General features: G+C 37.9%; 1 protein-coding gene across 5 annotated transcripts in view; it reads left to right on the top strand.

Annotated features, from left to right (window-relative positions):
• The window catches only part of EML1 (EMAP like 1), a 122,501-nt gene that overhangs the window by 52,185 nt on the left and 44,562 nt on the right, over positions 1-25,754 (top strand). For all 5 annotated transcript variants that reach the window (XM_054275035.1, XM_054275038.1, XM_054275034.1 and 2 more), the window contains exons 2-3: positions 17,440-17,622; positions 22,853-22,985. In XM_054275035.1, coding sequence (XP_054131010.1) covers positions 17,440-17,622; positions 22,853-22,985 — 316 coding nt within the window. The remainder of the gene's footprint in view (positions 1-17,439; positions 17,623-22,852; positions 22,986-25,754) is intronic.

Consider the following 25,754-nt stretch of genomic DNA (forward strand, 5'->3'; position numbering starts at 1 on the left):
TGTGGTCTCCTGAGAGCAATATATTTGTATCTACTCACTCATTTTTTATGGAGCACAGGGTTTTAGGCATTAGGGTGAAACTTTACAGCAGTGAACAGAGTAGTGTGGTTTATTCCAGCATTGCCTCATGTGTAAATTATTTGAGAGATTCTCTTCTGTAGCTGTCAGTTCTTGGTAAGATTCTGTTGCTTGTATTTTAGTTTTTTCTGTGAACACATACCCCTGGGTGATTGATCTGTTTATTTCTAAATTTTGTTTAAATAGAGGGAGTCTATGGCAGGGCAACCCACCACTTCCCACCCTCCCACAGGGCCAAGATGAATCAAAAGAACTCTTTCTCCTTTCATCTGCCCTTTTAAAATAAAATGTACCTTTTTTCTGATGCATAGGGATGTAATCCAATCATTTTCCTAACTTTGAAGATGAGTAACACTATGTGATAATGTTTCAACTGTTTCAATGAAATGAAAGGATAGAAAGTAACATAGATGGGGAGACAAAGGGATGTTAAAGATGACAGGCTCAGTCCTTCAGATGTTATGTGATAAGAGGGTGTATAGTGTTCCTTGGGAGTAAAGGTTAATAAACCAGAGAGCTGTGGGAGCTGGAAGATAGCACTGTAAAATTCAGAAGACAGAGGTTAAGTGGATTCTGATCTTGAGGGCAAACCTGTTGTCCCTGCCCCACTGCCCGTTTCCATTTTCACCTGGGGCTGATAAACCACACCACACTGTGCAGCTGCTGAAGGAAGGGCTCATTTCCCCTTCCCTCACTTGCTGTCTGTGGTTTTACCTACTTGATGGACTAAATGGTCAGGAGTTAGTTTAGCATGCTAACCTAACAGAAAAAAAAAATTAAAACCAGGCAGTATCTATGTGTGGTATTTTGGTTTTGCTTTTGCTGGGTTAGTTTTCTGCCAAGTTGGAGAATTAAATCAGTTTCCAGAGGCAGCAAAAGATAAATTGTAGGAGAAATGGGTGCTACAGGCAGACTGGGGGCTTCTAGAATGGCCATTGTGTCTTGTGGAACTGGACCCTTGCTTTTGTCATTGCAGCTGCTTGTGGCACCATGTGTTACACAACATCAATAAATTAATCCAAATTAGAAGTGTTGCCCATCTGTTGTGTATTGTAGCAGGTAGAAGTGATCCCCTTTTTTCTCTCTTGTGCCAGGCATAGTGGTGGTAGGCAAACTTTTAAAACAGTGCATAAGGCAGTACAAGGGAGAGACATGCAGCTGCTGAGGAGTAATAAAGAGGGAAACTACTTTTTGACTGCTACAAATATGATTGAAAATTGAATTAAGGTTCATAGAGGTAGAAAATTAGCTATGCATCATAAATTTAATTTCCAGTCCACCTACCCATTCTAAGCAGAGTGAACGAACATAAATTTTTTACCATTGAGATTCCTCTCTTTCTTTGGTGAATGTTTTGGTTTTGTCATTGCTTTTCATGTGTGTCTGTGTGTGTTTTGTTGGTTTTTTTTCCCTCCTTGGAAACGATGGACCTCAATCTTTTTTGTAATCCTTTTAATGTGCTCTTCAGAATATGACATCACATTCAATTAAAGAAAGAATCATAGTTAGCCCCAGGCACACAGGTGTACTCAATATTTTTTAAACTGAAATTTTAATTAGTAGTTGAATATCACCTACCTTTTTTCTTGCACTTTGGAAATTTGTAGCTTTGTATTTCTTAGAATTTGCCTTTATAGTTTTGAGATAGAAGTAAAATTTCTATCAAAAGAACAATAACCTCTTCTTTCTTACATTACTTTACTTGGGAACATACTTGTTTCAGAGGCATGTTCATCAGATTATTCCATAACTTTTTCAGGAAAAGACATACCCTAAAACCAGAATTAATCAGTAACAAACATCATCAGTGTGATGCTGCTGCTCTGTTCTCAGAACCAAATCTGGGCATTGTTTTGATTACAGGAGAATCATTGCAAAGAGAAGAGGAAGATTCACAGGATCTGTGTGCATTGAGGAATTTAAACACAAATACTCTTGCAGGAGCTAGTAATCATCTTCAGCAGTTCCATATAGGAAGGCCTGGATTAAAAATTCTGTGCTTGAGAGAGAGTTTACTCTTTTGTTTGTTTAACTCTTCACTGTTTCCAAAAAGATTAAAAAGGCCTAAAGCAGCTCCAGTGATTCCTGCAAGGCTCTGTAGGATTTTGTGAAGCCCAGAAACCATTTCATTGGTGCTGGGTTATTAACCTTGGCGGTTGTGACTCAGAAGGTTATGAGAGATTTGTGTGCATATTGTTCTAGGAGGGGGTAACTTCAGGGGTTTTCCTCCTTTTTAGTTTTTATATTTGAGTTTTTAGTTTTAAAAAATATTTAGCTTCAGGGAGCCCTCAAAATCTAAGCCTTTTACTGCCTCCTGAATTTGGCAGTTGCTTCTCTTGGTTCAAATCTCTAGGCATGTGGGATGTGAAGCTTTGAAGTAGCTATTGCCTGGCTGAAGCCTCTCTGGAGGCAAGGAGAAGGATAATAAAGTTTTGACATTTTCTTTCTTTCCATCATGCAGATATTTTAACAGAAGTGAAACAGCTGATTTTTAGTAAAGACTCTAAAATTACAGAATTGCTAAGATTGTCTCTTTTGTGGTTTGGTTTTAATTTAGAACAATTGCTAAAATCAGTGGTGTGGAAAGCCACATGCATTTTGTCAGTGTTTTAATATCTGGCATTAGAAACTGGTTAATCCATTTAAGTGGAACAAGAGATTCAAGAGGGAGATGTTGCAGCCCAGCCCAACATCTTAGATGTTGCCCAATGGACCACTGACAAATACCAGAAATGGCAAAGAGAGATATTTGGGTGGGGGCAAAAACCCCAGCAGAAGTGTCTCATTCTTTGTAATTCTGGTTCTGCATAGTGTCTGCCAGTCCCATGCTCAGTGAGCAAACAATTGCCAAGTCCATGGCAATCTATCCCAAAGAGTGACCACCTTCACCTTCTGGGCAAGGCTCTGTCTCAGCACTGCTCCTGTACTTCCCCAAGAACAAAATAGATACAGGCCACCTTCTGCTGGCTACCCCTAACTTTTCCATCTGGCTCCCTTAAAATAAGTGGCTAGTTGTACAGAATAAGAAGTAGGACAATACATCAGGGAGGGGAAAAAGCTATTTCAAACATCTTGATTATGGCATGGTGAAACTCTTTCTGTTTGGGTGTTTCCAGCTGTTCCTGGCACAGAGCACTTCTGACACTGCACTGGTTTGTATAAACTAGGTTTACTAGATTTAATGGTGGCTAAAATCCATACAGTGATTTTAAAACAATTGGTATCATGCAGGCATTGCTCAGTTTAACAAGCTGCCTGTGTTCTTCTGTGCTGCAAAGAATGTGCACTGTGGAAGCTTTATGTTTACTGTAAATGTAGTAGTAAGAGTTTTTCGTAGAAAATTTGTTTTAAGAAGTGTGAATTATCTGGTTTTACATGCAGTTTATTGGAGTACCTTTTCTTCTGCTGCATGAATAGATAGACCTATATAAAAATTTAAAGTCACTTTGTGCTACAAACAGCAATTCTGTAACTCTGCTGACAAGTCAGCAACTTGCACAGTTGTGAAATCTTCCCTTTTCTTTTCCAGTTATGACGGGGAAAAATTGACATGTTGTTCTTACAAGTCCATGTTACCTGTCCTTTAGCAAGCTGTGCTTGAACACTGCATACTAAATGTCAGTTATCATATTGTGCAATCTGTATGAGCAGAATTCCCACTTCCACAGCTGTGGGAGTAGAAATGGGAAGCAGTCAAATAAACTCAGTCCCTCAAGGCTCCTCCCAAGGTGACTGGTGCAGAGTGCAGTGAGGTCCAGGGAATTCTTCTGACCTTTTGGAGGCACAAACCTTGGGAAACAAATGAGTGTTGTTAAAGTGATGACATCTTTCACATGATAAAAGTAGCAGCTTAAAAAAAAAAGCTTTTGACACTTTTGACAGGCTTGCACATGATAATTAGATAGTAAAAAGAAGGTGTGGGTTGGCAAGGCATTAGATATGAATGATATGCAGGTTTGTATCCATTTCTCTTTAAGCAATGTTGTGCTGAAGATGAAGCCCTCTGAACAGTTGTATAAAGCAGAGATTTTCAAGTGAAAATGGATTGTATCCATTTGAAATAATTCAAGGGAAGCTGTGGAAAGCTACTGGCACTCTTTTTCTGAATAACTCTTTGCCTTATTAAGAAGTTCTTAATACAGCATATTCTGGATATAATCTTAGAACTGTGTGCATTGGCTTACCAAGTGTCTTATTTATTCACTTTCAATTTAACTTTCAGGAATAATAAGCTTTTTTCTTGCACTGTATGTTCTGAACATTCTCCTTACTGCCTTTACAACGTGTCAAGGATGCAGGAAAAAAGCTAAAGGAGAGGGTGATTTTTGTAATTTGCATTGAGAAGGAGGAATGGGAAGAAGAAGTGAAGACAAAGCAGGGCCTTGACCTACCTATACTGTATGAATTTTGTGATTAGTCCACAGGAAAGTTGTATATGGGGAGATACACATAAGGCAGAAGACAATACATGGCATTTAGTATTCCTGTGGGATTTGGGGATCTTCAGCTTAATTCGGCAGGGTGTCATCAGAAGGCCAAATGTACTGGTGGCAGCAGAATTGGGTTCAGGCAACTGCCCCACTCCTATTGCCATGTTTCTGGCTGCTTGCACTGGACTGTGTCCATGTTCTGTGCCCTGTGCCATCTGGGAGCCTGATTCTGTACTTTCCACCTGCACAGTGGATCCCAGCTCTTTCCCACAACAAACAGAGACCCACTCCCACCTGCTGAAGGCCCCTGAGCTCCCAGCCTGGCAGTGCTGCCAGCTCTCTCCAGTACCTGCTGGTGGTGGTCGCTCACCCTGTGCCCTGGGACCACGACTCCTGAGTGCAGCTCAGATGTGAAGGTGTCCCTGCATGTGCTGACTTGAGGTATGGGGCAATCTCTTCCATGAAGGAGGGAGCAGCAACAGCTGCCTGTGTGCAGGAACATGTCTGTGGGCAGTCAAGAGGCATTGAGAGGGCCTGGTCTGTGCTGGCAGTTTTTAGATATTATTTTCTTTGCAAATTTTTAGTACCATTTTGATTTCCTGAGGGAAGGTCAGGATGAGTTCTGGAGGATTCAGCTCTGTTGAGGGGACCTTTTTGCCACCCCACTGCTGCTCTGTCCTGTTTGCCAGCCTCCAAGTCCTTCAGAAATCAGATGGGAGCTGCCAAATAGCAGATGTTTCTGCTGAGTGTGCTGTAATCTCTCACAGCACTGATGCTGATCAGGCTTTGTGTACAGGTCTCAGCAGCACAGCTGAATGTCCTCCAGCCTTTGCCATGCCTGATTGGGTAGTCTTTATCCCCACAGGACAGCCCTCACTGAGAGCTGCAGGGCTAGGGCTGGGTACATTTTACTGGTGATTTTAGGGACACCTTCCATTAGATCAGATTTCTCAAAGTCCCATCCAGCCTGACCTTGAAAATTTCTAATAATGGGGCATCTGGAGCTTCTCTGGGCACTCTGTTCTGGTGCCTCACCAGCCACTGGGCAGGCTGAAGAGAAGAAGACTCCAGAACCTGCTCCATGAGAGGGTAGCTTCCTGCAGAGTTTGTGAGGAAATGCTTTGAAATTTTTGGGACTTGCCTTTTTCTTCTGTAAGCAATTGTCCATGAAACAAAATGGGGTTTTTTAAATCATCTGGTACAGATCTATGAATGCTAATGCACTCTCCTTGTTGTTGGTTGTTTTGTGGATGAAATGGCAAACAGATAGAAAGTTCTAGCAATTCTGGAAAAATTATTAAGCTTTCCTTTTAACCTCTGGGGAGTAAGAAAATGTATGAACTAAGGCTGAATAATGAAGCTTAAAACTGTTTTATTCATGTTTTATAAGATTTTTTAATTACTTAATCATTCCTTATAATTTTGTAGGAATTAGGCCTCATTCCTTTCAGAAGACAGACTTTCCTGGCATCAGATAAATCTGATAAGCATATTTAATGTGATTTTGAAATGCAGTAAATATGAAACCAGCAAACTTGATGTCCAGTTCAAAAGCCTCTTTTCCATGCAAGGGGAGCTAGTAGAGTATTGAACTACTTTGCAATACATTAGGAAAAAATATTTTTCTTTTTTTTAATGATTAGGGAAGCAGGAACTATCACACTCTGTGAATGACTTCTCAAAATGTAGTTTTCAGTTAACTGTTTGGGTTTAAGTTTACTTTAGTGTGGATCTTTTGAGAAGCAACTAGTTTGTTTCTTTGCTTTGGGTCTTGTTTCGTTGGTTATTTTTACTTGGGCCTACAAAGCTGTCTTGTTCCCATCTAAAAGGAAGAAAAAGAGAGCTGTGGGTAGATTTACTTGACTGTGTGACCCCTTTGTCTTCGTGGCACTCACTGCTAGAGAAGTTGCTTGTTGGCTTCAGTGTAACAGGATTCCTGATCAACTGGATCATTTTTCCTTTCTTTTCACCTTTTGGCTTTGCAAATACTGAACACTTTTGCTTTTGGTGAAGAATCAACACTTGGAAACTGTTACAAATAAGGCCAATGAGAGTGAGGAGTTGAGTCACTGACTCAGGTCACTGATCACTTCTCTCCCATGGAGATCTATGTATCTTAGCATGAACTTACGTATTAAGTTTGTTGCTTTTATGTAACTAAGTATTTTTGTGAAGAAGCTGTACTGTACTAGGCTTTAATCTTGACTGTCTGGTGCTAAAATGAAGGATATTTTGAAAAAGACATCTCCTGGCTGACGTAAAAAATTATGTGCTGTGAGCAGATATTGTTTTCTGAACTATCTCTTCAGTGGACTTGGGAGAAATGTTTTCCAACCAGTTTCAACTTTTTTCCATCTCTTGTAAATCTAGTGATTTTCAAGTTCAATGTGGTGCTCAGTTTACTGCCCATGGAAATCACTGCTCTGTGCTGTGTTGGGGAAGTTTACTGTACCTGAATGTTGTTTTGGGCAAATCTTATCACTACAATAATCTTTACATACTTGTAGACCACGAATCTATGTGCAGGACCACTTTAAAAAATGTTCCTTCTTGAATTGTAAATAAAGATTGTATTGTTAAACAGTGCCTTTAAAATACTAAATTCATTTAGTTCAAGTGGCTGCACTTGACCTAACTTGTGTCTGTACTCTTGCATACAGAAGTCTGACTTATGTGAGTTCCACCCACATCCAGAGCTAAGAAAGCATAAGAGAACTCTTGCCCTAAAACTGAATGACTGTATTAGCCTTAAAGGTTTGTCTTTGCTGATAGGCTCCACCTTATCATGAAGGCTGAAGCTCAGATTCCCATAATCACAGGGCTACAAGAGCCTTATCAGCCAGGCTTTCTGCAGGGTTTGTTCACACTAGTCCTTCAGCACAGTGCTATTAGGAGATGGCTTTTGGGAAAGGATTTGCTTTGCACAGCCGTCATCCATCTAATCTCTGGAGTGAAAACTCTTACGGGAGAAGTACTGACTGCCGCCAGAAGGAAATCAGTCCCACAAAGTCCTTGAAGGAGAGGAACAGTCATGAGCCAGGCTCAGCTTGGACCTTGGCCTGGGGCTTGTTCCCAGCCAAGGGCAGACCAGACATCTGCTGACTCTGTCACTTTTACTGAGGGCTCTCCGTAGCTCTGGGGAGAGACAGTATTGCATTCATTGATCAAAGTGTATTTCTAAACTTTTTTCACTCAATATGAAAGATATAAAATAGTTTGTCTCTGTCTCCTCCTCCATGAAAGCCTGAATTTCTTTCAAAAATAGGCAACGTGCATGCTGTGGCATTGCCAAGTGCTGCAGAGGATGGGGCAAGCCTTAGAATACAACTCGTTCATTCTCACAGGGTGGTAGGACCACACTTCACAGTGTGCTGGGAATGGCATTGCAGCTGGGTGACATTTGTGACAATGCTGTGCACCCTTTTGTGGTGAAATAAGAATATGATCTCACGCTAGGGAACCCAATTATAAATAAAAAGAATGGAAATTGTCTTCTAATGGAATTGTCTCTAATGGAAATTAGAGGAGTCGCATTTTTAACCAAATGCATTTTCAGATTATATGTGTTTCTCTGTTTCCTGAAATAACCTGAATTCATTTTTTATTTAAGAATAGCAAATAAAGGGTCTGTTTTTTTCTTCCTTCTCCTAAATAGCCTTAATGCCGTCATCTTCCTGGTTAATGCCAGGACATCAAATATTATATCAAGTGTGGTATCTCTGGCTGTGTTTGAGTCCTTGGCAAGGGCAGTTTGTTCTTTCTGCATTTATGTCAGCAAAGATTCTTTTGCTGAAGAGTGGGAATATGTAATAGGAGGAGTTTACAGTAAGAAAGTTTATTACTAATAATTATGTTATTATATTGTACTATATTTGCCAGAGTTATATGAAAGGAAGATTTAATCCTAACTGAAGATGAGGATGGACAGTGTGGGTAAAATTTCAATCAGTTTTGGACATTCTGGATGCTTTTTTACCTCTGCCATCCAAGCAAGGCTATCACTAGTTAATTCAAGTACTTCTCACGTGCACTAGATTACCTGCCCATTGTAGAAAAAAAATTCTATATTCCTGTTAGAGACAGTACTGAACAAGACAGGTTTTAAAAGACGACTTTTAATAGTTTTCTAAATTTGAAATATTTTTTCCTTTAAATATTTAGATTGTGATTTGTCTTTGTGACAACCTGTAATGAAGCCTAACACTGCATTAATTTCAGAAACTAAAATATTTATGAGGTACAGAGTTCTAAAGAAAAGTCAGACCACTGCTGAAAGTAAAGCCATTCGCTGAGAGCAAGTAGTCAGAGTCTGTGAAAGTGATAAATCTGCTTTAGACATTAATGGCCCCTTCTGCAGGTGCAGGAGGAATGTTTTATTCTCTTTGTATTGTTTGTATAGTTTGATTCTACAGAAAACAATAAATAAAGCTGATTAGCCTTTAAGAAATGTAAATGTAGAATGGGAGTGGTATTTATTTTACAAATAAATGCCATTGATTAGAGGCTGAGATTTTCCAATTCTTATTTCTCAGAGGATACACTTATGAAATAAGATAAAACATAAACTATTTCAAATTGATAATTATGGATTACTTGCTGTTGATGCAGTCTCAGTTTAGTAAATTTCTAATTTCTTAAGTGGAAAAGTGTTTAATTGCTTATGTATTTCTAAAGTTTAATAGTGTTTTCAATTTGTTTTTAAATAAACATAGATGTGTAAGATTATAATTTTCATTAAACTGTAAATTATAAAAAAATATAAGGAAAAAGCTAGTGGTCCAAGTAAATTTGAGGATCAGTTGTCATTTCAATATTGAATATGGAAATTAGGAAAATGAAAAAATGTATGCTGACCTAAGTAGTGTCCGAAATGATTAAATGGTCCTGTCTCTAATGTAACATAAAGGCTGCATTTAACTGCAGATCAGCTACTGGCTGATGTATCTTAGGGTTTATTGAGACTGTGAATCAACTTTTCTTTTGTAAAATAACTTAAATACACAAAAAAGAAGGAAAAAAATTTGCCTTGTAATGCATTACCACAGACTAACATCAGTATCTTTTAAAAGGTGTTTTAAGTCAGTTTTCTTGCCTTTGGAATCTCTCCTCACTGCAAGTAAAAGTAAATATTTCTGCTTTTATGCATATGGCATAATTGAAGAATGAAATGGAGACATCCAGTTTTTTACAGCAGTGAAAAGGTATTGAATTAAACACTATAAAGTTTCAAGGAGAAAGTTTTTGTGAACTGATGTGTGATGTCTATTTGCATGTGGTTTAAAGTATGTTTAGGAGAAGCAAATCTCTTCTGAATTGGTTCTTTTTGTCTAGTAGTGCTAAACAAAAACTCAAATTTTTTTACATCATGTGGTGAATTTGCATTCATTCCATCCTACCTGTTGTTGGATGACTTGGACATTGAGCCATAGCTGTGACATGGAGACGGGGAGTCATTGGAGATGTTCTCCCATGTTCCACAATCTATGTCTCTTCTCTTGTTTCAAGGTCTTGATACAGGTCTCAGCACTGAGAATATAAGATTGAGGCAGGTCTCTTGATACAGGTCTCAGCACTGAGGATATATGATGGTAAAACACAGCCCAGCTATTCTGCCCTAATACCTTAATTACCCTACTGCTTCCTTCATTAGCAAGTTCTTGTTAGGCTGCATCTTCAGTTTCTTAACTCCAGGCAGGTACCATGGAGTCCCTTACTTTTCACACTTCTATCCTTGCATTCATATCATGCTATGGAATATCATCTTTACCCTCCTGGTTTCTGCTTGCATTGCTGGCATTTAAGGGTTTTTTTCAATGGTGTGGGCTGATCCCAGCATAATGTGGAGGAATCATAATTGGTTAAAACATTTTCTATTGACTTCTGTGTTCAACAGAGCCAACACAGTAGCTCTGAACAGTTAAAGCATTTATGTTGATAGACCTCTTCTGAGTAAAATTCCTCTAATTTATTGGTGTGTCAAAAAATTCTTCCATCTTCTTCTAAAGTGCTATTGGGGAGGATAATTTTTAACTGGTTGATTTCCAAGTAGAAACTCATTTACCATCTGCTTGGGAAAAATAGTAAGCTGCTGGCTATAGCTTGATAGCTACAGGCAGGTCAAGGGCACATGCTTATAATTTTGCTGCAGTGATTCCTAACTAATTAGCCACGAGGAGCTTTCTGAAAATGTTCTGTTAGATCATTTTTTCTCTCCCATTTCGTTAATGAATGCAGTGCTCCCAGCTGTGAGGCCCTGAGTGATGATTGCTATTATGGATTTATCCTTTCAAATTCTGCCTCTAATTTTAGGAAATTGTATTCCCTATCTTTAAGTTTCTAGTGGTGAAACTGTAAAAGGACAAGTTATTCCTCAGTGAGTGTTGGGAAATACACTAATAAGATTTTATAAGTACTGGGCTGCAATAGCTAGCTGTATTAGAGGAGGGAAAATACTGTTCAAAAATATAACCATCTGTAGTCCATATTAGTTGACAAAATTATCTTTTTTATTAATAAAAATGGTTTAGAAGCGATCTATTCTGATAAGATGATGCTTTACTGCTACTGTAGTTCCCAGCACATCCAGAGTAGGGCATTAGGCAAATGTGTGAGACTGAGTTTTCTTCCCATTTCCTCCTACACACACATATCCTGTGAGGACATGGAAAAACTAATCTGGGCTGTTCAGATTACTTAATGTGAGATGTACCTGATTGTACCCAACTAGGGCATCTCCTTACATTGCTAATCACTCTTATCTTAAGAACATGCATTACAATAAAGAATGAATTGAAAAGTTGTCCTACCTGTTCAAAAATGGTATGTGTGTATACATACATAAGCTTACAGGTAGGCATGGCATTGATCCTGTAGCTATTTGGTTTAAATATTAGATATGATTTCTTGTTCCTCATCATCAAATTTTCCATCTCAAAAAGGATATATGATGCTTATACTTTTATCCTATTATATATACATTTATAGCAAAATGCAGTTAGAGGATTAGACTTTCAGCTGGCAACAAGTTTTGATTTCCAAAACTTCACATAATGCAACAATGTTTACAGTTTTACCTGTAGTTAAAAGATTCTGCCTGTTTTTTCCCCCTTGTTACCACACAAAGTAACAAGATTAAATAGGATAACATTATTTTGGGCTCTAAATCCACTTACTTCTCACAGTGGAAAGCTCTAATCTGGCAGACCAGTCTAGCATGTACCAGACTTTATGATAAGCTGTTGCCCATATGTGTTGTCATTGTCCCCAGGAGACAAGCCCGGAGGGCTGCTGCTGTGTTTCAGGTATGGTACAGTGTTTTGCATTAGAAAAGTGAGCAGAGGAAAGATATTTAGTCTGTGAAATACTGTTGACATTAATCTTTTAAACAAAGGAGCCTGGCGTGGTGTTGTCAAAGGAAACTAAACCTGCTGGTTTATTTTCCCATTGTTCCCTTGCACAGAGGCTCTGGCCTGCGAATGACCACTGACATTATGCCACAGAAACTGATACAAGAAGAATACTTTGTACTTTCCAATCTTGCTTCAAAGCCTGGCAGCAATGTTGTGGCTGCATTCCCCTGTTTCTGCGCTACAGTGAATTGCTTGTGTTTATTCTGAGAAAAGTTGGATGATTGTCTCTCTTCCCAGTTGGTTTTTTTTTTTTTCCTCTCTGTTGCTTTCAACTCAGAACAACTGTTTCTATCCAATAGCTTGTCTGCCTGACTTCTGTGACCCAGACTCAAAGATGCATGAAATGAACTAAATAGGGAGGGCAGGATTTGGAAGGTATAGGAGAGGCTGCCACAGAGAGATGTTTTTCTGCTCTCTTAGAGTGTCAAGCTAAACATATGGTATCAGGAGAGGCGAAGCAGAGAGGTCATTTGAAAATTAGTGGTGCTGTTACTCCCAGGATGCTTGAAGGAAGTTGCTGAAGTATCTCAGTTACTTGCATGAGATCTCAGTGGTGATGTGAGCAGGAGAAGGGGAACTTGCCATGTGACATGCTGAGTGACATGTGCCACATCTGACAGCTTTGCAGTTAGTGGAGTGCAAAAGCCATGGGCCTTCATGGGTGGAAAGATGTTTCTGGAAGTGTAGGATCTTCAGTGTTCTTAATTGCTTGCTAGTATACTGAGTCAAATTCAGGCTATGGATCTCCTAATCTGCAGGATTGTGCTTTTTTTGTTTGTTTGCTTATTTTTTCATAACTACTGTTTTTAACTTTCTCCTTTGATGGCATGTCTTTCTCAGCAGCTACTATGTTCTGCTATAGTTAGCTGCATGCTGAGGGTGGAGAATTCCTTTCTGTCAATGTACATTTTCATAAGGCTGTAGTTGTGGCCCTGAAGTTCATAGTTATTTCCAAGGAATGTAAATACTTGTACCAACTGATTTCAGGACAAGTACAGAATGTGATACACTTAATGAAATCTCTCAGTGACAGAAAGTATTCCTGCCAGTTGAGCTCAATTCAGGCTTGCTGGCACAATCTATGTCTTTATGCTAGAAGAAGAGCTGCTCTGTGTTTGGGTGATGCTGCCTTTCCACTGCCATCCCTTGCCATGTTTTCCATCATGTGGGTTATCTTTAGTTTTTGCCAAAGACCACTGCTGGCATTTGCTGTCCTCAGAAGACTTGCATTCTCTTTCCTGACGTCCTGCAGAGTGTCTAAACACAAGGACAACTCTGCAAAGACTTAGAGATGCCACTTTTAAAATGTATTATAAAGAAAGTGTCTAGCAATCACAGTTGCAATCAGTTTTGGAAGTACTTCATGTACAGTTTTATCTTGTTAATTGGTGCTCCAAATATGCCATGTAGTTTGAGTAAGCTCAAATTTGTTTGCCAGTCTTTTGAGAATCAGTGCCTAATATTTCCACTGCCTGGCCAACTGCTGTGGTCTGAGCTGGACAAGATAGCCTCAGAATTAATGTCTGCATAATGCAAAGGTGGAATATGTTTAATAAAGTGGGAGAATGCCAAGTCCTATTTTAATTATTTCATACACATTAGCATACAGGTAAGATTTAGGTTTTTCAGAAGGTTTAGGTTTTTCTATAGAAAACAGTATGCGTCTAATAGACTTCCTTCTAACTAATGGTGTAAGTATGTAATTTAGCTTTAGCTTACATACAATGAAATAGTAGTGAAATCACTTTTGTGAACAGCATACACATCCTGTTGTTGGCTTTGCTTCAGCTATTTCTTCACATTTGGCTAAGCTCAAGTACTAAATTGCTGTAAAACTGGAATACACTCTGGAAGCAGATTAATCATTTGACTCAGTATTGTCTTTTAGTTTGCCATAAGAAATCTTTCCAATCTATGAGATCATGGATTATCTGGTTGGACAATTTAGAGAGGCATACAGTACATTCCCCTTTTTTGCTGCCTTCCCTTTGAAACTTGCAGAATCTCAGCAAAGCAAAAATGATAAATTACTCTTTTTTCCAAGTTTTACCACAAATGCCTATTGCAATGAGAAATGAGGCATCTGAATTGATACCTCATTGTTTTATCTAATTTTGGACATTGTAGGTGGCATTTATCTCATGAGATATAGATTAATTCCCTGCCCATTTCAGGTGGGCAGAAATCTTTAAGGTTCCTCCTCACCAAAACCATTCTATGATTCACATGTTTGACACAATGATTTAGACTTGCCTTAAAATTGCTGAAAAGAAATGAACATTGTAGAAAGTGACTCAGGTTTTCAGGTTTGTAAAAACATGTTGCATAAATTTCACTGTAAAGTCCTTTTTCTCCCCATTAATGAAAAAAGGTAATGATTAATTATGTTGTGCTATTGATGCTGTCCATGTAGGGGGTGTGATGTCTGTTCTGCCCATCCATGGGAAAGGGGTGGTAGTGACTGATAAGGAGATCTAATACTTGAAGGCAATTTGTCTGGATTTGCAGTCTCCTTCATATGCCTTTCCAAATTTCATTACAAATGTGTACTAAAATATGCCTTGCAAATGTCCTTTGCTGTGAGGATGAATGATACAGTGCCGAGGCAGGTCACAAATTAGGCTAACAATACCACTCTTGCTTGTGTGGACAGAGTAGGTGACATCTGCAGGGACATTTTCATGGTTGTATTGTTAGTTAGTAGCATTAATTGGTTTTTTTTCTCTTCTGATACTGTACCATTTCACTTATTTGGCTGTGTTGAAGGTGCAACTTTATTGCTCAACATACTGGGATGTAATGATCTCAATGGCAAAAACATTCCACCCTCAACTTGCATAACAAACAGGTTCTGCTTATTTTATAATTGAACTTTGCATTCTTCATAAAATGTAGTTTTGTTGTATTCTGTGCCTGTTTTCTAGCTTACTTGTACATGCATGCAAAGAGGAGGTAAAGTGAAATGGTACTGGACTATAAGCACTCTTGTCTCCAGCTGCAATCTTACTGAAAGCTGTTAAAATTTTATTTTTTTCTTCATCCTTGGAAGGGAACTGCACCCAGCGAAGTAACCACCATAAAAACCAAACAAGCTGTAGATTACAGCAAGGATGAGGGTTATGTTGCCAGGACCCTACAAGAATGATGATAGTGGAAGATACAGATGTTGTGTCCAAGAAAGGGTTTGCTGGGGCCTGTTGGTCAGTGAGGGTGGGAGGGGAAGCGTCACAGTGACAGATGGGGGAAGGGGGAAGAAGAGAGAGAACTGTACATCTTGATAGTTATTAGGGGGAGTGATTTCTAACAGGACTGTAAATAAACCAGTGCCACTGATTTACCACTTGAAGATTAATGTCTGGGAAAAAAATTACTGTTTCTACACACTTAAAAATTAGTGAAATGGATACTTCAATGAGGATGTTTTCTTTTGTAGCAAGGGTAGATAATTTCAACACCAACTGATTTTCCCCTGGGTTTTCTTTACTGCCCTGGTTTTGGGATTTGGCTATTTCTTGTTGACTGAATTCAGAGGAAAACTATTCCTGATGATACTGAATTTGGCAGAATGGCTGAAGTTTGGATTTGGCTTGTATTGGTTAAATCAAGCTTTTGATTTGGTTGCCTATTGTCCAGTATGCTAATCCATGTTATTTCCAGCTGAGTTAAAGTGTAAAGTCATTAGAGCAGCGTGGGGCTTTTGTTTGCAGAGGAAAGGTTAAGTTCTGCAGGCAGCTCTTACTGCTGCCAGCATAGCTGCTAATCTGAGTTTGGGGACTAATTACCTGTAATAGCTACAGGACAGAGTCCTGTGCTGAGCAGAAGTCTGATTAGGCCAAAGTTTGGAAAGTTTTGTCATGGGGAAAGTTTTTTAACATTTTTTAGGAATTTGAGTTCTGATTTAGTTCATTCAGAACAAGATACTTACATTGCTACTATATTCACCTTAATAATATCCTAATGGTGATATTTTAAATAAGGTCTGAAAATCGTATAACAGAATTAACAAGCATTATAAACTATAATAGTCTGTAGCTATTTATGGACTGTCAATATTGTTACATTGTTTCTGAGTTGTTTCTAATTCAGCTTTTGATAACCACAGATAGCTATTGGGGATGTGAGAGATGAGGAAGCCAAAATTGATCTGATGAACAGATTTCAAAACCAATCTGTATTGGAGTGGTTTGGGGATGAATAGATTTTTTAAAAAAAATTAATGTCATTTTTTCCTAGATGCTTATGATTAAAAGTTTGTATGCATTAGCATTTTTGGATATGCTTTTAGATGTACTCAGAAACAGTTGTTTTCCTTTTTTAAACACTTAACTTTGTTTTAAAATTCAAGAGGAGTTATTATTTTACACAAACCATTTAACTTTCACATTGTGCCCTTTTACAAAAGAAGTGGAAAACTCTGGTTTGGAACAGAGGAGAATTAAGAACACAAGAAATGAAAACAAGTACCACTTTTACAAAGAGAGCTCTGCTTTAACAGAAGAAATAAAGGCTACAGGCTTGCATTGGGAATGGAGGAGAAGTCAATAATGCTTGCAGATAGTAGCTTTACTTAAGATCATCCAGTAAGTTAGTACCTAACTTTTGGTTTAGGTTTCAAAAACTTTTTAAATAAAACTTCGCAATTCTCTTGAAAAACTACACATTATTTCCCTATTTGATACTGACTTTGATGTCTTTGATGTTGCTTTCTTTTTATTTCTCCTAACTTAATATTGTAAAAAGAGACAGTGTTTCTATGTGATAGGAACAAAAGTGCTCATTTAGGAAAAATATTCTTATTACTAGTTTTGAGTGGAAAGAACGTGTAGTCCTCATCATGGATTTGCAGTCTTGAAGCTTCTATGGGTTACTTCTAAATAATGAGTGAATTGTATCAAAGTAATGACCCTTTTAATAATTTGCAGGCTTAGAGTATAGTTACTGAGTAATTCTGAAATTATTTGGGGTTTTATTTCAGTTAGAGGGATTGTTCTCAAAGCTGCTGGTATAAACTAGGGGTTAGCAGATTGGGTCAATAAAAAAGGTTCTTCAGCCTGTGTATGGTAGCTTGGAAAAGTGTAAGCCTATCTGTTACTTTTGTATTTGTAAAGTGTCTCTATGACCTATATGAGACAGAAAGCTCTGGAGGGGTGTGTAGCATGTCAGAAAATGTGTAGCTCTCTATGTGAATGGCCAGCAGTGTCACAATGTTGTGTTGAGCACAACAGTGAAGGGTGATGATTGATCACTGCAGTTCTGACATGCACATAATTGGTAGTGGAACCCAATTAACAACTGGCCCTGAAGCCAACCTCATCATAACATCTTACTTGAGTATGTGTCTTTTATTTATTTATTTTTATTTCCATCTCTTCCTTTTGGTTACTCAAAAACTTTCTTTCTTCCTCAAGAAGTCATAAGGTGTGAGAAAAGCCTTGTTTTTACCTGCAGCCAGTTGGATAGGGTGTTTCTGGACGTCTATCCTTTATTGATAATGCTATTTTTTTTCCTGCTGCTTTGTTTAGATGACAGTGCCTCTGCTGCGAGCAGCATGGAGGTCACAGATCGCATTGCCTCTCTGGAGCAGCGTGTGCAGATGCAGGAAGATGACATCCAGCTGCTCAAATCTGCCCTTGCTGATGTGGTCCGACGCTTGAATATCACGGAGGAGCAGCAGGCCATGCAGAACAAGAAAGGACCTACCAAAGGTTTGCATTTCAGACAGATGTACAATAGATAGTGCAGTTCAATGAGTGTTTCATATGTATTAAAATAGGTTGTTCATTAGATCTTGAAATATTCAAATTCAACAAATCAAACTCTGAATAAAATACATTTGAAATTCAGCCTGGTAAAAAGAACACATAGAAATCAGATGGTTAAATCTGTGAGCCTTCTACAGTTTACATGAACCAGCAAAGCATTTGCATTTTTTTAATGCTTAATCCACAATCTACATTTAACCATTGCTACCACTTCCTTACTTCTGATCAAGGTATTTTATAAACTCTTTAGGGAAGACATTGTCTTCTGTGGGTGAAACTCCTAATAGGTTGGAGGTTTATTATCCTAAAAAATGAATTAAACTTAAGTAAAATGTAATTAAAATTTAATTTAGAATGTCTTCAGTGTCTGTGGATCATGCAGACATATGACAGAGCTCTAAGCTAGCACAGAGTTGACATGACTGAGGAGATGGTACAACACCAGCTGCTCAGCTACAAAAGAAAGGCAGAGCTGTGCTTGTTACCTGACCATGTTCCAGAGCAGCAGAGCCAGAGCCAGTGAGTACAAGGCGTGACAGATGTCACTGCTTGGCAGAATTCTGTGCTGTGCCCACGTGCCACAGTGTGTTCTCCTGTGGCTCCTGCTCTGCAGGAATGGCTTTTCTGTGCACAATTCAGAAAAGCTGGACCTGAGCACTTCATAGGGGTAAAGGTTTAGTAGAACCCAAGCAACGTGGTTTACTGGAGTGTGTGAGGCTGCCTGTGTGCAGCTTAGAGAAACACACAAGGTATTTTGGGTCTTAGGAGTAAGAGTGGTGGCAGCCTAGATGTGAAAAGAAACTACTGACTTCACAGGCTCTCTGCTGTCTAACTTAGGAAGTTGGTTTTTTGGGGATCCTGATACATATTAATATTAATTAAAACCTTACTTTACATGAGAATTATGCTACATGTTTATGGATTCATAATTTTCTCACTTTAAAGTTAGGACTTCCTTTAATCTCTGTTATATATTTGTGACCTTGCAACAAATATTTAGTTCTAGTCACTGATTTAACAAACTTGGTAGGAACTACTTAATTTGCTGAACTGAGATGTCCTGTTCATTACAAAGTTTTGTGTCAGGAGATGAGGAAAGCTGAAAGGAACAGAATTACAGAGCCAAATAATGAGTTGGTTGTGTCTCATGTTAGCTGTCAGATGGAATAGGCACTAAGTATCTGAGATCTTGTCGTCGTGTTCTCTTCTCTTTCTGTTGTAATCTTCTTATTTTGTCTTTCTTTTATTGAGAAAAAAATTAAAATATCAGATAAGTTAAATGTTACTAAAGATAGCCTCTACTGTGTTAAAATGTTCCATCAAATCTGGTTTTACAAGGGATTAAGTGGCTTCATGTTGCCTGTAAAATAGATATTATCTGATGCATGGAGGAAATAAGGTCTAGTAATTATTACTGAGTTGTAACCAAATCTGTTCTTCATGCCTGCTGGCTTTACTTAGCAAAATACAAACCAGATTTTCATGGATTCTGTGAGCAGAGTTCAACTCTAAATCAGGAGAAATTTTCTTGGTCATGGCAGACCATTAGAGCCATAGTTCAATGTTCATTGAAGAAAAGCTGCTGTCCTATCCCCCTGTCTTTTATGGCTGGTTTTATAGGGATTTGTTTATTTGTTTATTTGTTTGTGGGATTTTTGTGTATGTGTGGTTTGGAGGTTTTTTTAATGTATATATTGCATGCCTGGTTCTTAATGTGTGTGTGAAATTACAGTGTTAGAACTTTTACTGTAGTAATGTAAATGGAGGACTACAGATGTCAATTGCTCTTCCATTGCAAATTACCAGAATAAGTCCTGGTATTTGCCAACAAAACTCACCTAATTTCTGGAGAAGATCAGTACTGTGACTGTTTATGTAAAGAACTTTCACTTTGCTGTACATCAGCTATATCATTTAGTGTATGGTCAACCTTATTAAAGATGAATTACAAACATGAAAGAGAATCTGAAGTATTCAGAATACTTGGGGTTTTTTTCCAGCTGTTTTGTCAAATATGATCTATTTCACATAATTACCTATTATTCTTTAATAGGCACAACTACTTTATAAAAAACTGCATGAAATTACTTAGCATAAGACTAATTTTAGTTTGGAATAGCATTATGAAGGCTTCTGATGGATACTCTTAGGAGAGGGGCTTTGTTAAACATGGGAGGAGCTGGAGTGGTGGCTTCTCCTACCCCTTGGGCTGCGTGGAATCTGTGTTTATTCTCCCTATATTGTTTAATCACTAATTCCACATTTGAAATTTTAAAAAGTGGAATTTGATCCCACAGAATGTCACAGAAATTGTGTCCATGCAAACTGGGGCTTGAAGCATACTGCATGCTGCTGTTGTCATTTGATCTGTAGATGAAGTGGATCAGGATTAAGTGTGTGTGTGTTGGGGGAGGTCTGTGCCTTTGGAAAAACAGGATCACCCCAGTACTGTATAAAGTCTGGAACAAGAATCTTCATGGGACAAATGCCTTCATTTTTTCTGAGTACTTCAGATTTGAAATTAATTTAAAGATTTCAGGTTTCAGACTTTCAAATCTATAATGGAAAAATCTTGAGCTTGTTTTCAGTCTTTGTGTTCTTGAGCTAAGCAGCTTAAAAGCAGCATACATCTTGGAAAGGGAGTGGCTTATCTTGTCCATGTTTGGAGCTCCTTCCCTAATGGTGTTTTGAGTTTTTGTTTAGTTGTTTGGGGTTTTTTTCCCTTTCCTTATTTAATTCTACTACTTGGTGGAGTTTCAGTATGGCTTCCTGCCTTTGTTTTACTTGTGTTTGTTGTTCTTTCCTTTTGCAATTATTGGTTTGTTTGTAAACTTAACAGCCCTATTAATCCATAGATCAGAGTATGATTAAAAAAGCTGCTGCTGAGGCTGATAAACTTGTCAGTCCTGCTACCACAGGTAAGACCTTGAAGCACCAGAACTTCAAAAATAAACATTACTGACAAAGCAGTAATGGTGTGTTACTGACTTCTAACAGCAATGACAAGTTTGGGATTGTGTGACTGTGATGCCAGTTACCAATGGTGTGAACTAGCTGTTGTAAGTAAAACTAAACAGCTCCTGAGTAAACAGTGGATTTATTGAATAATGCACAGTTTTTCTCTATCTTGTGCAAGAGTTTCATGGTGTTGCTTTCTTCACTAGCTGACCTTTTAAATCTCTATTTCCAGAAGTGTGGGTTGTGGATTGGTGCTGGATCTGAAGCAAAACTTCTGTTAGAGGTTGCAGGTTTATTCCTGGCTGCTGCTAATTTCAATTTCATAGGGTTAGGAGAGTAAACAGATTCCGGCTAGTTCACTCCAGCTGCTCTTTAGTAGACATTCTTTTAAAATAACTACAAATAAGGAAAATATTTTAATAATTTATTTTTTAAACTTTTATTGCTGTTCTAATTTGTCTTCTCAAAGTTCATTAAAGTCTTGTGAGCTACAGAAAGCTTGCAAGGGGACAGGTCCACAACTTCTCAAGTGTAGCTACCTGTGATTCTGTAGAATGCAACAGAACCAGTTTTATACATATGGATTAATTGCAGCAGTGCAGCAATTAGGAAACAAGCAGCAGAGCTTCCAGCACAAAACTGTAAAAAGAATTTAATATACAAAAAATAATAAAGGAGAAGTAAATAGAATTATGTCTGAATCCATTAATAAAAAATAGAGGCTTGGGAAGCCAAGTAAACTTCAGATGTTTTGTATAAGCTCTAAAGAAAGCATTAGTCAGTTAAAACAGATCATGGAAGGCAGGGCTGGAAGGCACCCTGAGTGAGCATAGAGAAAATTTTCTTTTTTTTTCCTTTGTTGACTTTCTTTCCTGTCATACTTCACTCTTCTAAGCCAAATAAGCCTCATTCCTTCAGTATTTCCCTTATAGGTTGTTTTCTAAATTTCTCTCCTCTGAACAAATAAATGACAAATACATGACTTGTAAGTATTCTAACAAAGTTCCAAGACAACATTTGTCTTGCAAGTTGCATTCTCTAGTAGACCATATGCACTGACAATCTTCTGAAGGCACAGTTTTTCACATCTATCTTTTTGATCAGTACATGAAAACTTAGGGTGAACAAGTCAATAAATGCTTGCTGTCAGTGCTACAATAAGATGTTGTTACATATGACCTATAATTCTATACAATTGGTACTGTTTCAGTTTAGCCTTTTATTTCTCTTATCCTTGGCAATCTTTTTTGAAGAGCATTTCATAGGTATTCTCCCTGCCATCCTCTCCAAGTTCAATGAAATTTTATGTTCCTAAAGTGACTTGTTACTGCTGCCTTCTCTCAGGCGGTGTTTCTCTGAACCCAGAGGCTTTTGGCATCTTTACAATGGCTTGTAATACAAAGTCCTGTCAAATTTCAAGTGATTCAAGCTTTTTCACTGCTGTAGAGAGAGCACTAGTCATGTTTGTGTCTGTGTTTCAAGGCTATGATCCACAGTAGTATTTGTGTTGGTACTCATTGCTTGCAGTTTTAAACACTGTTTTTGCAACTAACTTCTAACTACTTGAATTGGACTTTTCTGTCATTCTAATGTTAATTACAGCTATGACACACAGATCTTTTTTTTGAGCCAACATTTGATCAGAAGAATGTAGGTAGATAATACCAGCTTATTACCTTCACTCTTCTGCTGATTTCAGTAGCTTTTTCTGAATAAAGGGTACAAATAATTTCTGTCAAACATAAGCCCACATTCTTTGAAAAAAGACTTTTTGGGGGAAGTAGAAATTTCTTAATAGATAATTTGCTTGTGTAAAAACTCCAAGAAGACTGAGGGATGAAGAGCAGGAGTTTCTGAGATGACAACTTGCCTTCATTTTTAGCACTCCTCTGGAAGCTGTCCAGGTGGGCAAGAGACTGATGCTCTTTTGACAGAGCAGGATTGGTTTTGAGTATAGCAACTACTTTTGTGCTTGCCACTAAGCTCCTTAACCTCAGACAGAGTTTTTACTTGATAGGACTATTATTATTATGAATAATAATAATTTTTTTTTAATTCCTCAATGTTAAAACCCTCATTTATGCTGAATTTGGCCATAGTGACAGAAAAATGGCACACTACATGGAAAATGTAAAATATTCTAGTGTTGTTTGCTGAAGACAAAACATAGAAAGGAAAATGAAGGCAATGATTTCATCTTACACTTGTTTTACAGCAAGACCACTGGTACAAACCCTGCCTTTAAGGACTACAGTTAACAATGGAACTGTATTACCAAAGAAACCAAGTGGCTCTTTACCTTCTCCATCAGGAAGCAGAAAGGAGACTGTAACACCAGCAGCAAAAAGGTAGGCATTTATGAGAAACCTTAGAACCATGGAATTGACAACATGGTATAGCTCCTGTTCTAACCTGCTAGATATGTGGGTTTTCTTACTTGCAAAGCAGCAGACTAAATATTTAGTTTGGAAAGAAAAGGAGATGGATTTCATTCTAAGAGGCTTTTAATTTATTCATTCTAATTACAATTAAGGTTATTGCCATGACTATTGAAAGAATGCACAATGCTTGGTCTTACTGATTTGTGTACATTTCTTGCTTTTAAGAATTTAGCATAGAGAGAATAAAGCATTTCTACTGTGCTGTTGCCCAACATGATGTGAAAAGTGGTGCAAGAATTCTTTGAGTAGCTAGTAAAAATGTATCTTGTGCAGAGAAACAGTGTTACCATTGCAAATCAGTGCGTTATCTTTGGTGGTTTTCTCTCACTAACAAAATTATCATATAAACTGCATGCACAGGGTTACAGCATCTCAGGGAGGAGGAAAATTCTATGCCTAGCACATATTTATGCAAATGGAAGCATCCATCTTTAGATATCTTATCATTAGCATGTATTAAGCCCTTTTAAAAATTACTGCTCTGTCCCAATTTGCTTTGTGTGTAGCTGTTTTTAAATATACTAAATGTTTTATACATCTAGGTTATAAGGAATGGAATGGATTGGGTGAAGCAAGTTCAAGTTTTGTGTGGCAGCTATTGTGGTGCTAATCTGCTGTGTAAAAGATAATAGTGTGGGGTTTGGGGTTTAGGTTGGGGGATTTTTTGTACATTTCTTTTGTGTGTCTCATCTTCTTGTAGTGGTGATGCTGTCAGCTCTGAGGGAGGCTAAGTTGTAGAGATGGGAGCATTAGCCTGCTAAGATCTGAGGTCTCTCTCTTAAAAAGAATTTTTCCTCAAAGGGGAGATGGTGGCTAAGGATATGCCAGTTTTTGTTACTGTGTTGAAAGAGACTGATTGTCAAGAAACTCCAGGTTCTGTTATTGTAGAGTAGAGGGAAGTTACATTGTGCACAATTAAAATTGGAAAATACCATATTTGTTTATGTCACAAAAATGAACTCCTGTCAGCTCCCATGAGCTGGAGCTTGCTGCAGCTGTAGGCTTTGGCAGGCTGGTCTGAATCAGCCCTTAACAGAAGAGAAGGAAATCAAATACGGTCCAAAGTGTTTCATTATTACATTTGTAGAAGTTTGAAAATGGGTGAAAGACTTTCCTTTTAGAAAAGGAGATATATTAGTGTTTAAAGGAATACTATTTAGTACATGCTGAATTGTAAAGCACATTTGTTCTTCACAAATTATTTTTTCTTAATAATTATCATAATTTCATTCTTCCTAATTAAATTTCAACAAGTAGTTATAAAACATATGAGAATTGGGAGATTTCACCTGTGTACAGAGGGTGTGATTCCTGAGTCTGTGCTCTGTCTCTGGGTCTCAGCATAAGACTTTCTGCCCCAGAGTAGAGTGGGTGAAGTGCAGCTCAGGATCATGCTCGTGCTTTCTCTATTCATGGAGGCCTTTATGTAGTTCAGGTGTTTCATCTGGTACTGCCTTGTAGGCATTATCCTAGCTCAGGATCCCTGTAGACAAGTGGCAGCCTGTACCCCTTCCACCTGAGCCACGTGCAGCCTGGATACCCAGAATGCCAGTGAGAAAGTCCTTAGAGAGCATCATTAGGGAGTATTTTTAGACTGCCTTGATTCCTGTGTGAGAAATTCTTCCACAGGCCAAGTATTTAGTGTCCTTTTATTATGCTTTGTCCCTTCACATTGCTGAAGAAGTTAGGCTGAAGGTGCTTTAAATATGCAGCATGAAAATGTGTATTCAGTTTTGAAAAAGAAAAAAAATATATGGACAGTTTTGCTGAAATAGGTGAGCACTTATTAAGAGTGCTTAGGAGGGCAGGATTGTTTCATGTCCTGAAAAAAGCAGCTGTAAATTCAGGTGCTGTATAATTATTGCTCCTTTCAAATTCTGTATTGGTGTCTTTGACATTAAAATGTTCTTTATTGCTACCTTTATTAAACTATATTAAAGCATATTTCTGTGCCTTGCCTATAAATGTACTTCAAGAGGAATAAAGTGGAGTGGTAAGAACCTCATTGATTAATTACTGTACAAAACATTTTTTTGGTAAATTATTCTGTAATCGTTTAAAAGAGAACCTTGAAATTACTGGTTGGATTTCAGGGTTTTATAGTAAGTGGTATTCCACATATTCAGTATTAAAAGATGATACAGTAAGTGCTCCAGATATCTTTCTTGTATACAGTCAAGTAGAATAATTCATTATGCAACCTGAAGATGAATTCAGTCACACTTTGTATTTATACTGGACCCTTTTACCTTCAGGAAATGCATGTGTTTATGCATAAAACAGTAATGGAAATACATCAGCAAAATCAAAGAGCTTCCTTTTTCAAGGGGTAGGACTTGTTTATTTGTGTTGGAAGCTTCTCTCAGTGTTGCACAGTTTACAGATGGTGGGAAATTTGAGATTTTTTTTAGCTCTGATTTCTGCTAGGCAGTGCTCTTTTCTTATGAACTGCTTCCAGAACTGTGGCTAATTTGTAGTCTAGGTATTGTCTAGTCCAAAATATGGTCATGTGACACAGCAGCTGTAAATAGTATTGTGTTTGTAGATGTCTTTTAACTTAATTTTTATGTGAATGCTTTTAATAGTTTTCCCATACAACACAGGTGCACAATTGAAAAGGTGGAGTTTGAAAAATGAAAGTTAAAAGCAACAGTAGAAAGGGGAAACACATTTTTT

Source organism: Melozone crissalis, unplaced genomic scaffold, assembly GCF_028551555.1.
Source record: "Melozone crissalis strain CALT ecotype California unplaced genomic scaffold, PUWL_Pcris_2 ptg000018l_1, whole genome shotgun sequence".
NCBI classification, from domain to species: domain Eukaryota; kingdom Metazoa; phylum Chordata; class Aves; order Passeriformes; family Passerellidae; genus Melozone; species Melozone crissalis.